Raw genomic sequence first — 21,018 nt, 5'->3', positions numbered from 1 at the left:
TGAAGGCTTGGAGAGGGAGGGGATTGAAGGCTTAGCGTTGGATGGAGAAGGTTTAGGATTTGAGGTTGGGATGCGGAAGTCAAGGACTCTGTGTTTGAGAGGGGGTAGGGGGTTAATGACTTTGGGCTTGTGATGGGAGGGGGGGGGGGGGGGGGTGAGGACTTGAGGTTGCCTTTTACGTTGCTCGGACATTCCGCGGGACTCTGCTAATATATAATAATATGATAGGAATAAAGTTTGTGAATGATTCTCTATCTGTGATGAAGGCAGTTTGACAGAACGTTTTGGATCATCTTCAGGAATAACTTTATTCAAGCAAATAAGTGGACTTCCATTTTGCATCTCCTTCCGTCTTCCATCTCCAAATGCACTTCTAAAGAATCATTCCATAAAAAGCTCACTTCATGCTTTGAATCATTATTGAGTTACCTGTGCCCTCTCTCAGCCATTCGATTTGATGTTGAAGAGGAATTGCTGGAATTCATCTCACAAGGCAACAAGTCTGCGCAGAACATCTTGGCAGCTGTGGTCATTGACCATAACTTCCAGCGGTGGGATGATCCCCTGCCATCCCAGGTACAAGCAATGAACAACTTCTCACTCACATGTAATACTTTCAGACAATGTTACATTATCTAGCAACAGGTTTTCGTGATAATGCTTTGGAAGCCATATTTTTACTCGTCATGCTCACAAGGCCGACGTTTTATTTCTTATTTATTTGAAGTTGGATTCTTTTCTTTTTTTACATTTAATTTGTGTCATGTTATCAGAAACTCTGAAAACTTTAATGTTGTGGAGGACATGTTATTCCTCCAATGAAAGATTTTATCTCTCCTTTCTGGTATCTCCTCAATACCCTGTCCAGTTTCACTACCGACTTCGCTTCAGAAGCAGTCAGAGCATGGCCAACCGCACCTCCGCCATCGAGTGGAACACAGATTTGATGTATCCAGAATTTGAAAGTACAAGCCCAAGAGAAGCCGATGACATGTATGGTGGATTTCCAGGTATTACCAATATGTTTTCCACTATGAAAGTCTTATTGAAATATTATTAGAGTAGAATCCAATTTTAAAGGAACATTTACAACACATTTCATTATATTTAATTAGCAGAGTACTGGTCCTAAGGGTGATCTTGTTCCAAGCAAGCAACACATTCTTCTGACACATCCCTTTATTTGGGTGGTGTATATGCAACAGACCGCTGCCTCGATTGCTCCCAAAAATAAAATAAAAATAGCTCGGGTTGCATACATGAAGCAAAAACATACCTACTGCTTATGTTAATATATGTCATCGTTGATATATTGCTCAGATAATTCCAATATTGCACTGGGCGATAGGCTAACACCAGAGGCCTGAAGCCTAAGGCCTGAAGGCTGAGGCCGATATGCACTATTGCTTTCACAAGGCCCATAACACCGAACGGTTCCAACCTTTCAATATTTGATGATTTTTTGAACAGTTTCTTAGGTTGTTTTACATTGAACGCAAAACTTATAGAGAGAGCATGGCGATTGTGAATATGACACACTTCTGAGAATGTATTGTGCTTACTATAGCACCAAAATGGCGGATGTACAATTTTTTTTTCAGGTTACCATTGTGGGTGGCACCAGCTGTCCAAACAATGGGTAGAGAGCCGGCATATAAACACTTGCTACATTATCTATAGATGACATTTTTGGTTCACAATCTTGTTCATCAAACAAATACGGCACTTTCAAAATGTTATAATCCGCCCTAAAATGCTCATTGCATATGAGCAGAAACTGGAAGAAGTTGAAGAGTTTGAGGCGAAATAAAATGTATTATGTTCTCAGAATAAGGATTGTTTCTTGGAATGGCCAACCTAGCTTCTGAAAGAAGCTAAAAATACTTGGAAAAGTACCTGAGAGCAAAGGATGTGCCTCTGCACAATAAAAGACTTGGATAACTTTCTCAGCTCTCTTAATGTGCACCTGCTCGTACTGTAAGCTCACGATCATGTGGGTCGGTGCAAGGCCAAGTGGAGGGAAGTATAATACACAACCCCCGCCCATACCCCAAGCCCTTCCTGCCCAACCCCCCCCCCCCCCCCTCGGCAAAGGATCGCTACCAGTGAATGGACTGTGGGTCTGAATTAGGCTCTTCTGAACACTATTAGGAAGGACATATATTTGGGGCTTGTGCATGTGCAGGGCAGGTTAAATATGCTGATACTTATTATTAAACCTGTTGGAAGGGCGGGGGTAGGGCAGCTACCTGAGCTGTGAGAGCTGTTATAAATATATTGTTTGTTTGATTCTGGGCCCACAAGAGAAATTGTATTAGATTTTAGTTTATATTGCTAAAAGTTGTGTGTGTGTGTGTGTGTGTGTGTGTGTGTGTGTGTGTGTGTGTGTGTGTGTTATACATCCATGATTGATGCTATGAGGTCATAAGAGTAAATGGTATGAACCCAACACCTCTCAATCAAGGATATTTCTTGTATTCCTATATTTCTGTGAGTCCAATTGCATTATGGAACACAGCGATTCTGGTTAACCATCTTGAAATTGCCACTCTTTCGTTTAAATGCTGAAACTTATGTTTAAGTGAGGATTTCAATCACACATTTTGCGCTAGCATCGGCAGGTTAAAAGCGAGCAGAACCGAATCAGTGTAAACACTCACACAACGCATGCGCAAGAGTCCTCATTTAGCAATATTATTAAACCTGTTGGAAGGGTCGGGGTAGGGCACTTTTAAAACGTCATTTTAAAAGTCGTGTATTTCAGCTTGATATAGCAAACAGTAAAATGTGGAATATTTTTATGAAAAAAATTGTTGAGCATTTGCAAATAAATTTGCTGAGCATTTGCACGGAGCACATGCCATGTGTTTTTTTTAACCTCCCCCTCCCCCCCTCCCCCTTCCCATGCCCTGTCCCCCCAAGCCCTCTCCATCCAACAGATCTCCCGATGTCCGTGCTCTCCATTTTGTCTCCTGCTCCCTTTATCATATGTTTTATGTGTCAGTCTGTCTTTTTGTGATCAATGTTAGCTCTTACACGAGCCTTGATCTTGCATACAAAAAAAAACAAAAATTAAGCAAAACTCCTCATTATGGCCAGTTCATTTAGTGCTGTTGTAGCCAAATGTGAACTGCAGCGTTTAACCATAAAAGGTAAAATGCAAAAAAAAAACAAAAAAACATTTTAATTATATTTTAAGGTAACACTTCATTAGTATCGTCATGCTTACATACACTAGACGCTATAGAGCACCTTGTATGAGGGGGCGAGGTGCTCAAATTGGGGGAGGGCAGGAGGAAAGCCCATTATCGTATTACAAATTTTTTGGTTCACATTTTGCCTGATGCAAGACGAACCAGTCACAAAGCTGCCTTTATCGTCACATTCCATTTTTGTTCCCCTATATCCTGTATATCCTTTACATTTTAATTGGGGGAAGTTGTGTGTGGGAGAGCAGAGGGGGATCTCTATATGTGGGTCCAGCTATTCATAGCCCTATGGGCAGCAGTGCTAAAATAAACGATGTCTAACTTTGCGTAGCAAGTATTATGTGGTGCACAGTGAAACAATGTGGTAATTAATTTTGTAACACTAACTTCAAATATTGAATATGGTACTTGTTTTTCTGAAACAAGTGAGACTTGTTTTTCTTGTCTGTTCTTTCGTTTTATGACCTGATTTGCCTTGACATTATTTTTTATGAAATTAAATCAAGCTTTTCAGTTTTTTATTAAAAATGTAATAATATTGAGAGATGAAAATAGCAATTTATTTGATGTAATGCAGAATTGCAACTTCCATTGGATATGCCCATTTATGAAATATCATTTTGAAGAGAATACGTTGGTTCATGTTATTGATTGAAATATCATTTTATATGCACACAAAAGAATAACAGTACAGTGTACAGTCACGTGAAAAAGTAAGTACACCCCATGGAAAGTTTTGAGTTTTTCAACATATTTCAACATACAGCTAGTTGATCTTCATTTCAACAATATTGATAGATAAAGGTGATATAATATAACAAATATCATGAAACATTTACATTTTGTAGTCCATTGTATAATTTAAATAAACATAAATGCAAATTTCGCATGTGGAAGAAGTAAGTACACCCCTACATTTGTCACTACTTCAAACACCTAAAATTAGAATCAGGTGCACCAGCTCAGGTGCAAATGATGAGAACCTGTGATGTAGGCAGTTTCAGTAGGGGGGGGGGGGGTGGAGGGGGAAAGGGGTGGGGGGTGGGGAGGAGTTGCGGTTGGGGGAGAGGATCTTGGAGGAACCTGTCTTATTTAAACCTCAGACATTTAGTTTGGTTTGCTCTTTGTTGTTGAAGTGTGCGGCGTCACCATGCCTAGATCAAAAGAGCTCACTGAGGCCTTCAGAAAGAAGGTTATAGATGCCTACGAGTCTGGTAAGGGATTTAAGAAGATCTCCAAACAATTTGAAATCAATCATTCGACTGTCCGGAAGATCATCTACAAGTGGAGAAGATTCCAAACAACTGCCAACTTGTTTAGGCCAGGCTGCGCCAGCAAGTTCAGCCCGAGAGCAGACTGCAAGATGCTGAAAGAAGTCTCGAAGAACCCCAGAATGTCATCACGGGACCTACAGGTAGCTCTTGCCGCTGTTGATGTCAAAGTGCACGAGTCTACCATTAGAAAGAGGCTGCACAAATTTGATCTCCATGGGAGGTGTGCGAGGAGGAAACCTTTGCTGTCCAGAAAGAACATCAGGGCAAGACTAAAGTTTGCCAATGAACACCTAGGCAAAGACCAGCACTTCTGGAACAATGTGTTCTGGACAGATGAGTCAAAGGTAGAGCTATTTGACCACAGTACCAGAAGACATGTTTGGTGAAAACCAAAGACAGCATTTGACCACAAGAACCTGATACCAACTGTAAAGCATGGTTGTGGAAATATTATGGTTTGGGGCAGCTTTGCTGCATCAGGGCCTGGGCAGCTCACCATCATAGAATCCACTATTAATTCTTCATTGTACCAGAGGGTGGTTGAGGATAATGTGAGGCCATCTGTCGGAGAGTTGAAGCTCAACCGAAGGTGGACCTTGCAACATGACAATGACCCTAAACATACCAGTAAATCCACCAAGGAATGGCTGAAAAGAAAGAAATGGAGGGTTCTGGAATGGCCAAGTCAAAGCCTGGATCTAAATCCCATCGAGATGTTGTGGGGGTATTTGAAACGAGCTTTGCATGCAAGAAACCCCTCAAACATCGCACAGCTGAAAGAATTCTGCATGGAGGAGTGGGCAAAAATTTCTCAGTCGATGTCAGAGACTGGTAAACAGGTTTAAGAAACGCCTACTTGAGGTTGTTTCTGCCAAAGGGGGCAATACCACCTATTAGAGCCAATGGTGTACTTACTTTTTCCACATGCGAAATTTGCATTTATGTTTGTTAAAATTATACAATGGACTACAACATGTAAATGTTTCATGATATTTGTTGTATTATATCACCTTTATCTATCAATATTGTTGAAATGAAGATCAAATAGCTGTATGTTGAAATATGTTGAAAAAGTCCAAATTTTACATGGGGTGTACTTGCTTATTCACGTGACTGTATGTATGCGATGCCTTTGTGTTGTATTAAAATCAGAATCTATTGCATAAACACTTTGGGGACGAATACATAACATAAGTAAAATTAATTGATATTAACCCTTTGTTTATCAATGAATTTTGCATTTCTTTTTGTGTCAGTTTTTATTCATCACTTTTGCACTTTCTTGAAAATTCATTTATTAGCGTATCAAGCCTTACAGACTGGTATCCTATCGTTTCTGTTTAGATTACTATTATTATTAGGGTATCAAGTCTTACAGGCTGGTACCTTATTGTTTCTGTTCAGATTATTATTATTATTATTCACCCTATAAATTTTTTTAAAATCTTATTTACTAAAAATTTATTTCTCAAGAACTGCTTGTTTACAATGCTTGTTCACAACTGCTTGTTCAGAATGACACAAAATTTTCAGCAAAATAGAGCGCCCCCCCATGGAGAATTTTAAAATGATAATTGTGACGTCATAGGTCACGTGCTATGGCAGTCATCTTGGATTAAAGTAAAAACTTTGGATATCTTCTTCTCCAAAACCGCTGAACAAAAAAGCATTGAAACTTGGCACACAGCATCTACTCTCAATGGGAATAAAGTTTGATAATGATGACATCATCAATGAAGTGGTACATTAGCCAGAATTGGATGAATCAAAATTGTTATAATAATCAGAAACTTTGAATATCTGATCTATGACTAAATTGTATTGAAATATTAAATTTATGATGTTGTCGGTCACATGGTTTGGCCGCCATATTGTTTTGAAGAATAAACCTTAAAATGTTATCTTCTCCAGAACCACTTTTGAGATCAAAGGGAAACTCCATACAAATGATCGACTAGCTGTGGTGAATAAGGTTTGATAACGATAACATCATAGGTCACATGGTCTGGCAGCCATATTGGATTAAATCTAAAAACTTTAAAAAAACATTCTCTCAAACCACCTAACCAATCAATGCAAAACAAAACTTTAGAAAACACTCTCTCAAACCACCCAACCAATCTTTCACTCAGGCCAACTGGCACGGTCGTCAAGCAGGCATCAATCATCTGGACTGGTCTCCCATCTCTACCGCCTCTGACATCAACTCATCGTGGGAATTCTTCCAAAGTAAATTGCTCTCTCTCATGCACAGATTTATCCCATCTCTTCTTCAGTTGTCATACCCTTCCTCCCATCCATGGTACACGGAATCTTGTGGTGAGGCTGTTGCCCAGAAACAACTTGCTTTAGTCTCCTGGAAAGCAAATCCAACGGAAGGAAATCTCATTTCCTTTCAGAAAGCCCGAAACAAGTGTGTGTCCACCCTCAGGAGAGCCAGGAAACAATATCTCTCCGTTCTCAAGACCAAACTCTCTTATCTGTCTCCCTCTTCAAAATCCTGGTGGTGTCTGGTCAAATCTGTTTCTGGTGTTTGTTCTCCCTCCATCCCCTCCCTCACCTCAAATGGCTACACGGCTGACTCCACACGTGAAAAAGCTGAATGCCTCAACTCTGTGTTTGCCTCTAAATCTTGTGTCCCAAACCCATCCCTCTCTGTACCCACCGTACCCAGTCGTACCCAGCTGCTCCTGGACCCTGTGTCCTTTCTTCCTGACAAGGTGGAAAAGTTTCTGTCAACCCTCGACTCTGATTCTGCAACTGGACCTGACGGCATCAGCCCACGGGTCCTAACATCCTGTTCTTCCACTCTTTCACTCCCTCTCTCTGTTCTCTTCACCCTCTCTTTTGCACGAGGTCATCTGCCATCTGCTTGGAAATCAGCCAACATCACCGCTTTGCACAAAAAAAGTGCAAAAACAGATCCTAGCAACTACAGAGCAATCATCCTTCTCTCAATTATCAGCAAGGTCATGGAATCCATCATTGCTTCGGATATGAAATGTTTCCTCTTCTCCAATAGGTTGATCTCTGATCATCAATTTGGTTTCAGACCTGGTCACTCTACTCTGGACATGCTGCTTCTGCTTTCTCAACAATGGATGGAGGTCCTCAATGCCAAACAGGAAATTAGAGCTGTCTCCCTTCTTCTTCTTTTTTTGAATACTGAATCGAGGCTCGTGAAAGAGCTGACATTTACTTCACAAACAAATCAACCAGACAAACAAAATATATAAAAAGTCAGTCAAAATATATAAAACAAATTATCTCTTTGCTGATGACTCTACTCTCTGTCGCTCCATTCCTCCTCGCTCAGATCGGCAGTCTGCATCCTCCTCACTCTCTGCAGACCTGGACAAAATCACAGACTGGGCAAAAAAGTGGAACATGTCTTTCAATCCTGACAAATGTCACACTCTTACGATGTCTCTCCGAAAAGACCGACTGGACAACCCTCCCATCCACTTTCTGAATAATCCTCTCCAAGAAGTTCTGTCACTCAAGCTTTTGGGTCTCACTATCTGCCATGATCTTTCCTGGGAAAACCACATTTCAAATCTGGCCTCCAAAGCCAGTCGCCGACTGGGCATCCTCCGTCGTGCGAAGTCCTTCCTTGGCACACCTGAGCTCCTCACCACATACAAGGCTTTCATCCGCAGCTCAATGGAATACTGCTCTCCCCTCTGGGCTGGTGCTCCTGCCTCACACCTAGCTCGTCTTCACGCTGTTGAAACCAAAGCGTTCAGAATCATTGGAATCTCCCGCGATGAAGCTAACTCCAAGGGCCTTTCACCCACTCACCGCAGGCAGGTTGGTGGTCTTCCCGTCTTCTACCGACTCCTCTCTGGCCTTGCCCCCCCCCATCTCTCTCTGGGCTCTGTCCCCCAAATATTCCTGCAGGTCGCACAAGATCTGCCTGCAACCCTCTTATGGTTAAACTGCCAAAATCACGACTCTCTGCTCACCTTCACTCCTTCATTCCTCTTTTCTCCCGCCTCTGGAACAAACTCCCTCACTCTCTTCAATTCCTCTCCACCCTCCAGGTCTTTAAAACAGCTGTTCACCACCACCTCTTATCTTCCCCCATCCAAATCCTTGATCTTTTCTACCCCCGCTAATTTCACCCCAAATCCACTTCTTTGAAATACCAACTTCTGTCCTGGAAGTCCTTGGTGTCCTTGTGTTTTATACTTCTGCCCCCCCCCCCTTCCCATGCCTACTCCCCCCAAGCCCTCTCCCTCCCACACATCTCCCTGCTCTCAAATGTTGTGTTTGTGTGCTTCCCCTTCTCTTCCCATCTTGTCTTCCGCTCCCTCTTTTTATATATTATGTTTGTCTGTTTGATTTGTTTGTGAAATAAATGTTAGCTCTTTCACGAGCCTCGATTCTGTATCCCCCCCCCAAAAAAAAAAAAAAAAAAAAAAAATCGATGCAAAACCTTATGTATGTCATCGACTCGGCATAACAATTCAAATTTGATCCCTAAAATATCATCTGGTCACATAGTGTGGCAGCCATATTGGATTGAAGGAAAATATAAAATAAAATATTTCTCTGAAACCGCTTAACCTATCGATGTGAGACTTTAGAAATATCATCCAATACGATTGCTGCATTTAGTGTGAAACGATGATGTCATAGGTCACGTGGTTTGGCAGCCATATTGGATAGAAAAATGAACCTTATCCGATCAACATGAAATTTCACAAAATTTATAGCCTACCAAATTTGAGTTGGCATTTACATTTATGATATCATAGGTCACGTGGTCGGGCAGCCATATTACTTTGAAAACAGATGCTTTTAAAATCTTCTTCTCTGAAACTGCATGACCAATTGATGCAAAATGTATCACTATAATCAGCAAGGATAGTGGATCGTATCTATAAAGTCTTGCATCGATAGCTTGAGCGATTTCAAATAAATAATTATTTAAATATTTCCTCAAAACCAATGTGCTGCCTCACCATCTGACTGATGTCATTGTTATCTATCTATAATTCCAGCAATCTCTGTGTGTCTGTCTGTGTGTCTGTGTGTCTGTGACCGCTGTTTCTCGACAACCACGGGTCCGATATACTTGAAACTTGCCAGGTATATTGCTGGGGACCCGAGGATGTGCCTTTTCAAGGTTTGTAATTAATCGGACAAGTACCTACCGAGCTTTGTCCAAAAAACGCTTCAACCAATCAGAGAGCAGCGAGCTATCACGTGTGCCGAACCGTTAATGCAATGCAAGCGTTAATGCGTTAATGCAAGGCTTTTCTTTTTTTCCCTCTTCTCTTTCTACTTTTCCTTGCGATTAAATTGCAAACAGCCAAAATACGTTGGCGCTAATTGAATAATTGGCCATTAACACTAAAATAATCGTAACTGCGATATGCCAACTTCCGGACAGTGCAGCCTTCCATGTTGTTGTTGTTTGCAGCAGCTGTTTGCAGCAAGGCAAGGCTTTTCTTTTTTTCCCTCTTCTCTTTCTACTTTTCCTTGCGATTAAATTGCAAAAAGCCAAAATACGTTGGCGATAATTGAATAAATGGGCATTAATAGATAGATAGATAGATATGCGATATGCGAACTTCCGGACAGTGTGCGCGTTACGAGCTGACCGCCATTACGGTACGTAATTCGATTTCTTATGCGCATTATTTCTCCCAATTCAGTCAGAGCGAAGGGCGGAAGCGAAGAGCGTTGTTATTTTTTGTTTACGGGCGTACGGGCGGGGTAGAGCGTACGGGTAGCGTTTTTTTTTTTTTTTGGCAAGGAACGGGCACCCACGTACGGGCAATGCCCTAGTTTTAAAAAATGCATCAAGGGTAGTGGATCATATTTGTAAAGTAGGTGGGTTAAGTGGTTTCAGAGAAATAATTTTTTTATATGATCGACTAGGCATGGGTAATATTGGTTGAAAATTTCAACATCATTGGTCACATGGCCTTGAAGCCATATTGGATTTAAAAAAAACCTTATAGAGGTTATATAAAAATATAGAACCTTATAGACCAATGTTATATAAAAACCTTATAGACCTTATATAAAAACATGTATATTATATAAATTATATATTATATTATATAAAATAATTATATATTACATAAAATTATAATATATATTATATAAAACCAATATATTGTTCCGGTTTTCGCCGACCCTCCTGCCCTTACCAAGGGGAGATTAAGCCCCTTGTTCTCTTTGGGGCGTCGCAACCGTGAGACTTGAGTTGCCCCTCCCGGGCAGACGCAAGGTAGGGTTTCGGGAAAATTCTCGCACATACCTAAGTACCTATGCCGCCACGGAAGCGGGGATCAAGCCTCGTACGAACCACACGTAATTTGAGTACATCCGAGTGGATGGCGTACCATGTGGTCCGTGCAGTTATCTTATATTGGAACCCGATTAGAGCGATATAATTCGTACCATGCTCAGTCAATAATGGAAGGGACGAGACGGTCGAATAGAAGGAAGAACACAGGTTTAATAATCTCTGACACAGGTTTAATAATTGTAATCTTTGACACACTATCAACTGCTCTTCCTAACTCCCACTCTCACCCTTCATCTCACCCTACCCCTCCCCTCCCCTGTCCTGCACCCGATGCTCCCCCTCTCTCCTCATTAACGGTATGGACCTCAAACATCCGGGGCCTTCACTCAAACCTGATTGATCTCTCCATTCAGGTTGCTTCTGACAATCCAGACTTAATCTGCTTAACAGAAACTTTTCTCCTTCAAGATGTCTCTGATTCCTTAATATCTCTTCCTGGTTACTCCCTCCTCCGGTACGATAGACCTGAGCCTCGTCCTGGTGGTGGGGTGGCTATCTTTATCAAAAACTCTCTTCCTCACTCTCCCTGCACTGCCCTCTCTCCACCCCACCCCCAGGAGTACCTCTGGCTACGGCTTCCTCTCCGCTCCAACCTTTTGTTCATATGTGTTCTGTACCGTTCCCAAAACAGTGGTGACTCCATTTACATTTCGCTGTCGGACAGCATGGACCAACTTCTATCAACTCATCCAAACTCTCTCTTCCTCATATGTGGCGACTTCAACTGTCATCATGCCAGCTGGGTGTGGGTTCATCTCTCACCAGTCATGGCACCTCAGCAAAGGACTTCTGCGACTCATTGGGACTGACACAATCTGTCAATTTCCCCGACCCGGATCTCAGTCAATGGAGTATCTTCTCTTCTGGACTTGGTTATGACAAACTTCCCTGCAAATGTCTGCTGCTCTTCTTCTGCTCCAATCGGTTCTTCTGATCATGTGCTTGTTAAAGTGGACATCTCTCTGGCCATTCTCAGAGAGCCTCCTCAGCGCCGACGAGTCTGGCATTTCACTCAGGCCGACTAGCACGGGCTGCAAGCAGCCATCAATCACCTGGACTGGTCTCCCATCTCTACTGCCTCTGACATCAATTCTTCCTGGGAATTCTTCCAAAGCAAACTGCTCTCTCTCATGCACAGATTTATCCCATCTCGTCTTCAGTTGTCTTACCCTTCCTCCCGTCCATGGTACACTGAATCTTATGGTGAGGCAGTTGCCCTGAAACAACTTGCCTTTGCCTCTTGGAAGGCAAATCCAACTGAAGGCAATCTCAGTTCCTTCCACCGAGCTCGAAACAAGTGTGTGGCTACCCTCAGGAGTGCCAGGAAGCACTATCTCTCCACATTCAAGATTGAACTCTCAAACCTGTCTCCTTCCTCCAAATCCTGGTGGCATCTGGTCAAATCCGTTTCTGGTGTTTGTTCCCCCTCCATCCCCTCCCTTACCTCAAATGGCTACACAGTTGACACCGCACGTGACAAAGCCGAATGCCTCAACTCTGTGTTTGCCTCAAAATCTTGTGTCCCAAACCCATCTATCTCTGTTCCCACCTTTCCCATTCGAACCCAACTGCTCCTGGACTCTGTGTCCTTCTCTCCTGACATGGTGGAGAAGTTTTTATCAAACGTCGACTCTGATTCTGCAACTGGACCAGACGGCATCAGCCCCCGGGTCCTAAAATCCTGCTCTGCCGCTCTATCTCACCCTCTCTCTGTTCTTTTCACCCTCTCTTTTGCTCAAGGTCCTCTGCCAGCATCTTGGAAATCAGCAAACATTACCGCTGTACACAAAAAGGTGCAAAAACAGATCCTTGCAACTACAGACCAATCAGCCTGCTTCCAATTATCAGCAAAGTCATGGAATCCATCATTGCTTCAGATATCAAATCCTTCCTCTTCTCCAAAGGCTTGATCTCTGATCATCAATTTCGATTCAGACCAGGTCATTCTACTCTGGACATGTTGCTTCTGCTGTCTCAACAATGGATGGAGGTCCTCAATGCCAAACAGGATATCAGAGCTGTCTCACTTGACATATCATGTGCCATCAATACGGTCTGGTACCCAGCTCTGCTCACCAAACTCTCCTCCTCTGCTATCCATGGAAATCTCCACTCATGGGTTGCGGACTTCCTCTCTGGTCGTAGGCAACATGTGGCCCTGAATGGATTTCTCTCATCTCCCCTTCCTGTTCTGGCTGGAGTTCCCCAAGGTAGTGTTCTGGGCCCTGTGCTATTTCTGGTCTTCATCAATGATCTCTCCGACTCTCTGGAAAATCCTCTCTATCTCTTTGCTGATGACTCCACTATCTGCCGCTCCATTCCTCATCCCTCAGATCGGCAGTCTGCAGCCTCCTCACTCTCTGCAGACCTGGACAAAATCACAGACTGGGCAAACAAGTGGACCATGTCTTTCAATCCTGACAAATCTCACACTCTTACAATGTCTCTCCGAAAGGACCGACTGGAAAACCCTCCCATCTACTTTCTCAACAATCCTCTCCAAGAAGTTCTGTCGCTCAAGCTTTTGGGTCTCACTATCTGCCATGATCTTTCTTGGGAAAACCACATTTCCAAGCTGGCCACCAAAGCCAGTCGCCGACTGGGCATCCTCCGTCGTGCGAAGTCCTTCCTTGACACACCTGAGCTCCTCGCCACATACAAGGCTTTCATCCACAGCTCAATGGAATACTGTGCCCCCCTCTGGGCTGGTGCTCCTGCCTCACACCTATCTCGGCTTCACGCTGTTGAGGCCAAAGATTTCAGAATCATTGGAATCTCCTGCGATGAAGTTAACTCCGAGGTCCTTTCACTCACTCACCGCAGGCAGGTTGGTGGTCTTTCTGTCTTCTACCGACTCCTCTCCGGCCTTGCTCTCCCAGCTTTCTCTATGCTCTGTCCCCCCCAATATTCCTTCAGGTCGCACAAGATCTGCCTGCAACCCTCTTATGGTTAAACTGCCAAAATCTAGGCTCTCTGCTCACCTTCACTCTTTCATTCCCCTTTTCTCCTGCCTCTGGAACAAACTCCCCCACTCCCTTCAATCTCACTCCTCCATCCAGGTCTTTAAAACAGCTGTTCACCACCATCTCTTATCTTCCCCCATCCAAAACCTTGAGCTTTTCTACCCCCGCTAATTCACCCCAGTAGTGGGGCGGCTTAGCCCAAATATTCAAAAGAATTGTGCATTTTGTGATACAAGCACCAAATTTGGCACACTAGTAGACTATCATATTATGAAAAGATCTGGATATTGGGCCATCTCAGATTCAGAGATTTGATTTTTGCAAGATTTGCAGATTTTGCAAGCTGAGATTGCAACGCCAGGGACGGCCGACTCCTTCCTACGAGCTGCCCACGTCACCCGCACAAGAAGAGCTCATCAAATCACTGCAGCGGCACTGCACATCCTGCAACACCGTGCGTATGAACGCCACTGTATGACATATGCTGATGATGCAGAAGACCTGCCTGAGTTCGAAGACTGGTGTCACCAGAGAGGAGAAGACATTCCCAACTTTCAGTACTGGGCAACTGTGCTGGAACTAGAGATGTTGGTACTGGTCTACGTGCGTTCTCTGCGGCAGGCTTCATTCACGACGTACCTTGATGCCCTGACGGAACTGGTCCCATGGTTCCATGCCTTAGACCACACACACTATGCCAGGTGGGTCCCTGTTCACCTGAGGGACACGGTTGCACTCCCAATGAAGCACCCAGATGTAGCCAGAGAATTCAGGGCTGGCAACTTCACTGTACAGAAGACGAAGAAGGTGTTCTCTTCGATCCCAATCGAATCGAAATCTTGCAAAAATCAAATCTCTGAATCTGAGATGGCCCAATATCCAGATCTTTTCATAATATGATAGTCTACTAGTGTACCAAATTTGGTGCTTGTATCACAAAATGCACAACAGGTTTGCTATGCTGCTACACTACAGAGTCCTTGCAGTGTTCATATATTTTATACCTCTCCCACCTCTCCCACCTCCCCCCAAGTCCTCCCGATGTCCCTGCTCTCAAATGTTGTGTTTGTGTCCTTCCTCCTGTCTCCCCATCTTGTCTGCCGCTCCCCTTGTTTTTTGTTTTGTGTGTCTCGGTTTGACTTTTTGTGTGATTAATGTTGGCTCTTTCACGAGCCTCGATCTTGTATACAAAAAAAAAACAAAAAAAAAACAATTATTATTATGTACAAGGATCGGTAGAAGCAGAGACACAGAGCAGGCACTTAAACAGTCTTAGCTTATCCCCAGACTCGAGCCCGTTCACACTCAAAGGGGGAAATGAAGGAAGGATGGTGTTCATGCGCTGAATGCGCCGATTTGGTCGTCCACGAACAGCTTCGCTCGGCGTGGCCCTCCCCGGTCACAGCAGGTCCCTTGATGAAGGCAAGCAGGCGGCGGGAGGGATCCTTGCAGCGCGTCTCTCGAACAAAGGCAGAGCAGGCAGGCGGAAAATATACGCGTCTCTCGCACGGCTTGGTGGTTCCTTACAGCGCTATTAATCAACGGCGCGCTTTCACTCGCGTAACTCAATAGGGAGGATCTGCCTCAAGCTCAACCGAGTATTCAACTTGTTCAAGCGCCACTCCCCTCGAAACCCGTTTGACTTCTTTCAGCGCACCTCTCCTCAGCACTTGTTCAACTCTCAAGTGCCTCTCCCATAAATCTGTTCACTTGTTCCAGCGCCTCTCTCCTCAAAACTGAGGTGGGGGCTTTGTGCAAAGGGTTATATTGGCCACGCCCTTAGCCCCCATCGAATGTTCTAACCACGCCTTTTGACGCAGTGCTAAGCCACTCCCTTCGAGCCCTGATTGGCAGCTCGCGCTTACCGTCGGCTTCTCCTCCGCCTTCCTTCGGCCTTGATCGACTTGTTAGGCCGGCCTCGTGTTAATTTGCGCCAAAAACCAAAGTGTTGAGGCGGCATAAGCAATGGAAGGACCTAACTCTCATTATTCTACTCAATGCAAAACTAACACAGGAAAAGGACTACGCTTACATTTACTTAGACATAACTGAACTATCGCGAGGCTACGTATTGCAGTGTGACTAAACTATGAGGGGGAAATTAACCTTTATTTGTAAAAAAAACTCAAAACCGCAACACTACCCCTCTCCCTCGTCAGTCTCGTCCCCGAGTCGAACCCAACAAAATGGAACAACCGGGTTTGAGAATGATATGCAAAATTAACCTTACTTTTACATGTGACATATAGGTGTGGTTCCCCCTAACATTTACTCTAACCCGTGTATGCGACAGTTTTAAAACACTAAATATGTCCCCCCTATTGCGTTGAATAGCTTTCTAACAGAATCACGCCCACAACTAACTGAATTGCGGAATTTGTCAAACTAAACACATAGCCGGTGGGCAGCATTTTATATTTACAAGCACAGAACACTTAATTTATTTACAATTCTATGACCCAGGACCTGTCCTTTTTGAAGAGAAGATTGGAGGGGAGAGAAAGCACAGCAAAACCAAAAACACACTCAAAAATTCATAACACTTGCTGCTTGCTTCTTGAATCTTGCTTCTTGCTTCTTCTGTGTGCCTATCAAACCGGCTAGCCCCCGGACCAGAATACAGGCCATTCCTGATCTTCAGGGCTATCTACCTTGCAAATCTTCTCATCCCTAGCACACCATAATAAAAATGTGCAAAAAATGCATTTATTGTATTTCTTTGCCCGGCAGGGCCAACCTCATGTGGTCCAACTGCGTGACATTAACGCCACTCAAAACAAGTGGTGCGAAGATGTAAGGTGATGTTGCAGCAAGGTGCTGCACAGCAGAGGTGCAAGGCCACAAGACTTGTGGTCCATAAGTGTAATAATGTGCAGCAAAGTGTTTTGTGGCAGCAAAGTTATAACAAAAGGATATGGCAGCAAATGCTGTGCAGTTCCGCTGCACAGATGTAGCAAGGTGCAGCAGGGGTGCTGCACAGGTCGATGGTGCTGCATAGTTCCACCTCCAAAATGGTCCTGGGGTGGGGGGAGAGAGAAAACACGACCAGCAAAGCGGAAAGGGCGCAACGGCGCACAGCAACACAAGGTAATGCAGCGTGAGGGGCGCGGAAGAGCGAGCAGAGCAGACTCGTCCCTAGCCGTCCGTACCCCCCACCGTCGGCTTCCACTACCCTAGCCCTTCCTTGTATTTACAAATTCGTCTCTACGTCTTGTCTCCCATATCCCCCTCTACTTCTGAATTCGTCTCCCAATCCCTCCCAGGAAGGAAGGAATGGAACAAAACACAATGTCATCACATCACGATGTGTCTCACCACTCAGTCAGTCTACAAAGCCCTGGTGTGGAGTTCGTCCTCCTTGGTGACTGGTTTTGGATGGTGCGAAGGGATTTCTCATCTCTTAACTACACTGCTGACATTTTACTTTTAACCTACCCGGGGTCGTACCCTCCCAATCAGCCATCTTTAAACTATGTGGTTCTAAAAACCCGAATTCCCATTGTCCACTCTGTGGTGCCCTTGAAATTTGGGTCTCACTCCCAACGAATTTTCATACTGTGCCCTTGCATAATTTCGGGGCTGGGTCGTGTGGCTCCACTAGCAGGTCTACCTACCTGCGCACCTCCGCCACTGAAGTCGCCACCCGAGCTTACCTGCTCCTGTGACTACCTAAATTTGGGAAGGCCCCTCCTGGCACTTTACCCCCTGATGCCCACCTTGGCATTGGGCAACCCGGGTCCTTCCCTTGGATCCTCAGATCTCGCGAGATCACGGCGAGGTCACGTCTTTTCGAAGCTGTTCCATGCGTTCACGCTTTCGAAGCTAAGTGATCTTTCACATTTGTGTTTTTGTCGTATCTTTATCTTTCTTTCGGTGCATGTACCTATTGGGGTGACTTTAATAGGTTTCTCGGTGTTGGTTTTTCATACCTGTGTACAGAATCGTCGGTTTTTCGTATCGTATATTCTGAGGCCTAGTGTAGTACTAGTAGTACTAGTCGGCTACCGTGTCCTCAGACCTTGGCTTGAGGCTTTTGTTTTTGTCTCAGCGGTTCTTCGATCGCGCTGCAACTACTTTCGGTCTCTGTTTTTCACGGTCTTTTCACCCATACTCCCTTGTTTTAAAATCTCAAAAAAAAAAAAAAATTTTTTTTTTCCTTCCCTGTTCTTATCCGCTTGTGCGTTCTTATTGGTTCTTTCATTCTTCGTTCTTTTGCTCTTTCGTTCTTCGTTATTTGTTCTTTCGTTCTTCGACCACGTTGTTCGAGATCACGTGATCAAGTTGTTAATACATGTTTCATCTGTCCCCTGAAGAACTTTATTATTATGTCATATTCTATAACACTTTTTTCTACTTCTTCTATAAAAGAATGCTTTCGACTTGCTCACCAATTCTATTCATTCAAAAAAAAATTCCATCTCTTACAGTGCATCTTTCATTCATTCCCTAAACTCTCCAGAACTCCACCCATCCTTCAGCGTCCTCAAACGTATTTTTGACTCGAATGTCTCAAGAAACTCATTTTGCAATAAATGTTCGTTTCCCATAAATCGTACACTTTTCAAAATCCAATCACACCCCTCCCCTCCAAATCTTCCCCATCACCCATCTCTGTCAAATCTTCCCCCTTGCCCCTCCACCCCAAATCTTCCCAAACACCCATCCCTTTCAAATCTCCCCCCCTGCCCCTTCCCTCCTAAACTCCCCCCAAACCCCTCCCCTCCGAGACTCTCCCTCACTCCTCCCCTCCTAGACTCCCCTCACCCCTCCTACCCAAAGCGTCCTCCCCGCTTCTTCCCCCTTCCAACTTTCACCTTCATCTTCCTCAACCTTCTGCCTCACTCTTCCCCCTCCTCAAATAACACCTCACTGCGCCTCACCCAAACACCATCAAACCTTTTGTCCGCCCCATTCTTCCCTTTCTCCAAGCTATTCTGTAATCTCTGATACACCTGCAACAGCTCTCCCTACCTCTTCCTCCTCTTCCACATCCTGCCCTACCGTCCCCCCCCCCCTGTTCTGTATCCGATGCTCCCCCTTCCTCTTCCTTAACAGTATGGACCTCAAACATCCGGGGCCTTCGCTCAAACTTAACTGATCTCTCCATACAGGTTGCTTCTGACAAACCAGACGTGATCTGCTTAACAGAAACCTTCCTCCTTCATGATGTCTCTGACTCCTTGGTATATCTCCCAGGTTACTCCCTCCTCCGGTATGATAGACCTGAGCCTCGTCCTGGAGGTGGGGTTGCTATCTTTATAAAAAACTCTCTTCCTCCCTCGCCCTGCACTGCCCTCTCTCCACCTCACCCCCAGGAATACCTTTGGCTACGGCTTCCCCTTCGCTCCCACTTTTTGTTCATATGCGTGTTGTACCGTCCACCAAACAGTGATGACACCATCTACATCTCGCTGTCTGATAATATGGACCAACTTCTATCGACCCATCCCAACTCTCTCTTCCTCATATGTGGTGATTTCAACTGTCACCATGCCAGTTGGCTGGGGGTGGGTACCTCTCTCACCAGCCATGGCTCTTCAGCAAAGGACTTCTGTAACTCACTGGGACTGACACAATCTGTCAATTTCCCAACCCGGATCTCAGTCAATGGAGAATCTTCTCTTCTGGACTTGGTTATGACAAACTTCCCTGAAAATGTCTGCTGCTCTTCTTCTGCTCCAATCGGCTCTTCTGATCATGTGCTTGTTAAAGTGGACATCTCTCTGACCATTTTCAGAGAGCCTCCTCAGCGTCGACGAGTCTGGCATTTCACTCAGGCCAACTGGCACGGTCGTCAAGCAGCCATCAATCATCTGGACTGGTCTCCCATCTCTACTGCCTCTGACATCAACTCATCCTGGGAATTCTTCCAAAGTAAATTGCTCTCTCTCATGCACAGATTTATCCCTTCTCGTCTTCAGTTGTCATACCCTTCCTCCTGTCCATGGTACACGGAATCTTGTGGTGAGGCTATTGCCCAGAAACAACTTGCTTTCGTCTCCTGGAAAGCAAATCCAACGGAAGGAAATCTCATTTCCTTTCACAAAGCCCGAAACAAGTGTGTGTGCACCCTCAGGAGAGCCAGGAAACAATATCTCTCCATCCTCAGGACGGAACTCTCTTATCTGTCTCCCTCTTCCAAATCCTGGTGGCGTCTGGTAAAATCTGTTTCTGGTGTTTGTTCTCCCTCCATCCCCTCCCTCACCTTAAATGGCCACACGGCTGACTCTGCACGTGAAAAAGCTGAATGCCTCAACTCTGTGTTTGCCTCTAAATCTTGTGTCCCAAACCCATCCCTCTCTGTACCCACCATACCCAGTCATACCCAGCTGCTCCTGGACTCTGTGTCCTTTCCTCCTGACAAGGTGGGAAAGTTTCTGTCAACCCTCGACTCTGATTCTGCAACTGGACCTGACGGCATCAGCCCACGGGTCCTAAAATCATGTTCTTCCGCTCTTTCACTCCCTCTCTCTGTTCTCTTCACCCTCTCTTTTGCTCAAGGTCATCTTCCATCTGCTTGGAAATCTGCCAACATCACCGCTTTGCACAAAAAAGGTGCAAAAACAGATCCCAGCAACTACAGACCAATCAGCCTTCTCCCAATTATCAGCAAAGTCATGGAATCCATCATTGCTTCAGATATGAAATCTTTCCTCTTCTCCAATGGCTTGATCTCTGATCATCAATTTGGTTTCAGACCTGGACACTCCACTCTGGACATGCTGCTTCTGCTTTCTCAACAATGGATGGAGGTCCTCAATGTCAAACAGGAAATTAGAGCAGTCTCCCTTGACATATCACGTGCCTTCGATACGGTCTGGCACCCCGCTCTGCTCACCAAACTCTCCTCTTTTGGTATCCATGGAAATCTCCACGCATGGCTGGCGGACTTCCTCTCTAGTCGTAGTCAACGTGTGGCCCTGAATGGGTTTCTCTCATCTCCTCTTCCTGTTCAGGCTGGAGTTCCCCAAGGCAGTGTTCTGGGCCCTGTGCTTTTTCTGGTCTTCATCAATGATCTCTCTGACTCTCTTGAAAATCCTCTCTATCTCTTTGCTGACGACTCTACTCTCTGTCGCTCCATTCTTCATCCCTCAGATCGGCAGTCTGCAGCCTCCTCACTCTCTGCAGACCTTGACAAAATCACAGACTGGGCAAACAAGTGGAACATGTCTTTCAATCCTGACAAATCTCACACTCTTACGATGTCTCTCCGAAAAGACCGACTGGACAACCCTCCCATCCACTTT

At 44.7% G+C, this 21,018-nt stretch overlaps 1 protein-coding gene across 6 annotated transcripts in view; it reads left to right on the top strand.

The window, feature by feature from the left end:
- The window catches only part of LOC137433952 (phospholipid-transporting ATPase ABCA3-like), a 180,493-nt gene that overhangs the window by 16,418 nt on the left and 143,057 nt on the right, over positions 1–21,018 (top strand). For 5 of the 6 annotated variants that reach the window (XR_010985765.2, XM_078785900.1, XM_068126462.2 and 2 more), the window contains exons 3-4: positions 446–576; positions 869–1,010. Coding sequence is in view for 5 of the 6 variants with exons in the window: in XM_078785900.1 (XP_078642026.1) it covers positions 446–576; positions 869–1,010 (273 nt within the window). In the remaining variant the exon portion in view is untranslated. Of the gene's footprint in view, positions 1–445; positions 577–868; positions 1,011–21,018 lie in introns of those variants that run through there. The other variant, XM_068126464.2, reaches the window with a different exon arrangement.

Source organism: Myxine glutinosa, chromosome 10 (genome assembly GCF_964187855.1).
Source record: "Myxine glutinosa chromosome 10, kmMyxGlut1.1, whole genome shotgun sequence".
NCBI classification, from domain to species: Eukaryota; Metazoa; Chordata; class Myxini; order Myxiniformes; family Myxinidae; genus Myxine; species Myxine glutinosa.
Note: the sequence above shows the minus strand (reverse complement) of the source record. Positions and strands in the feature narration are given on the sequence as shown.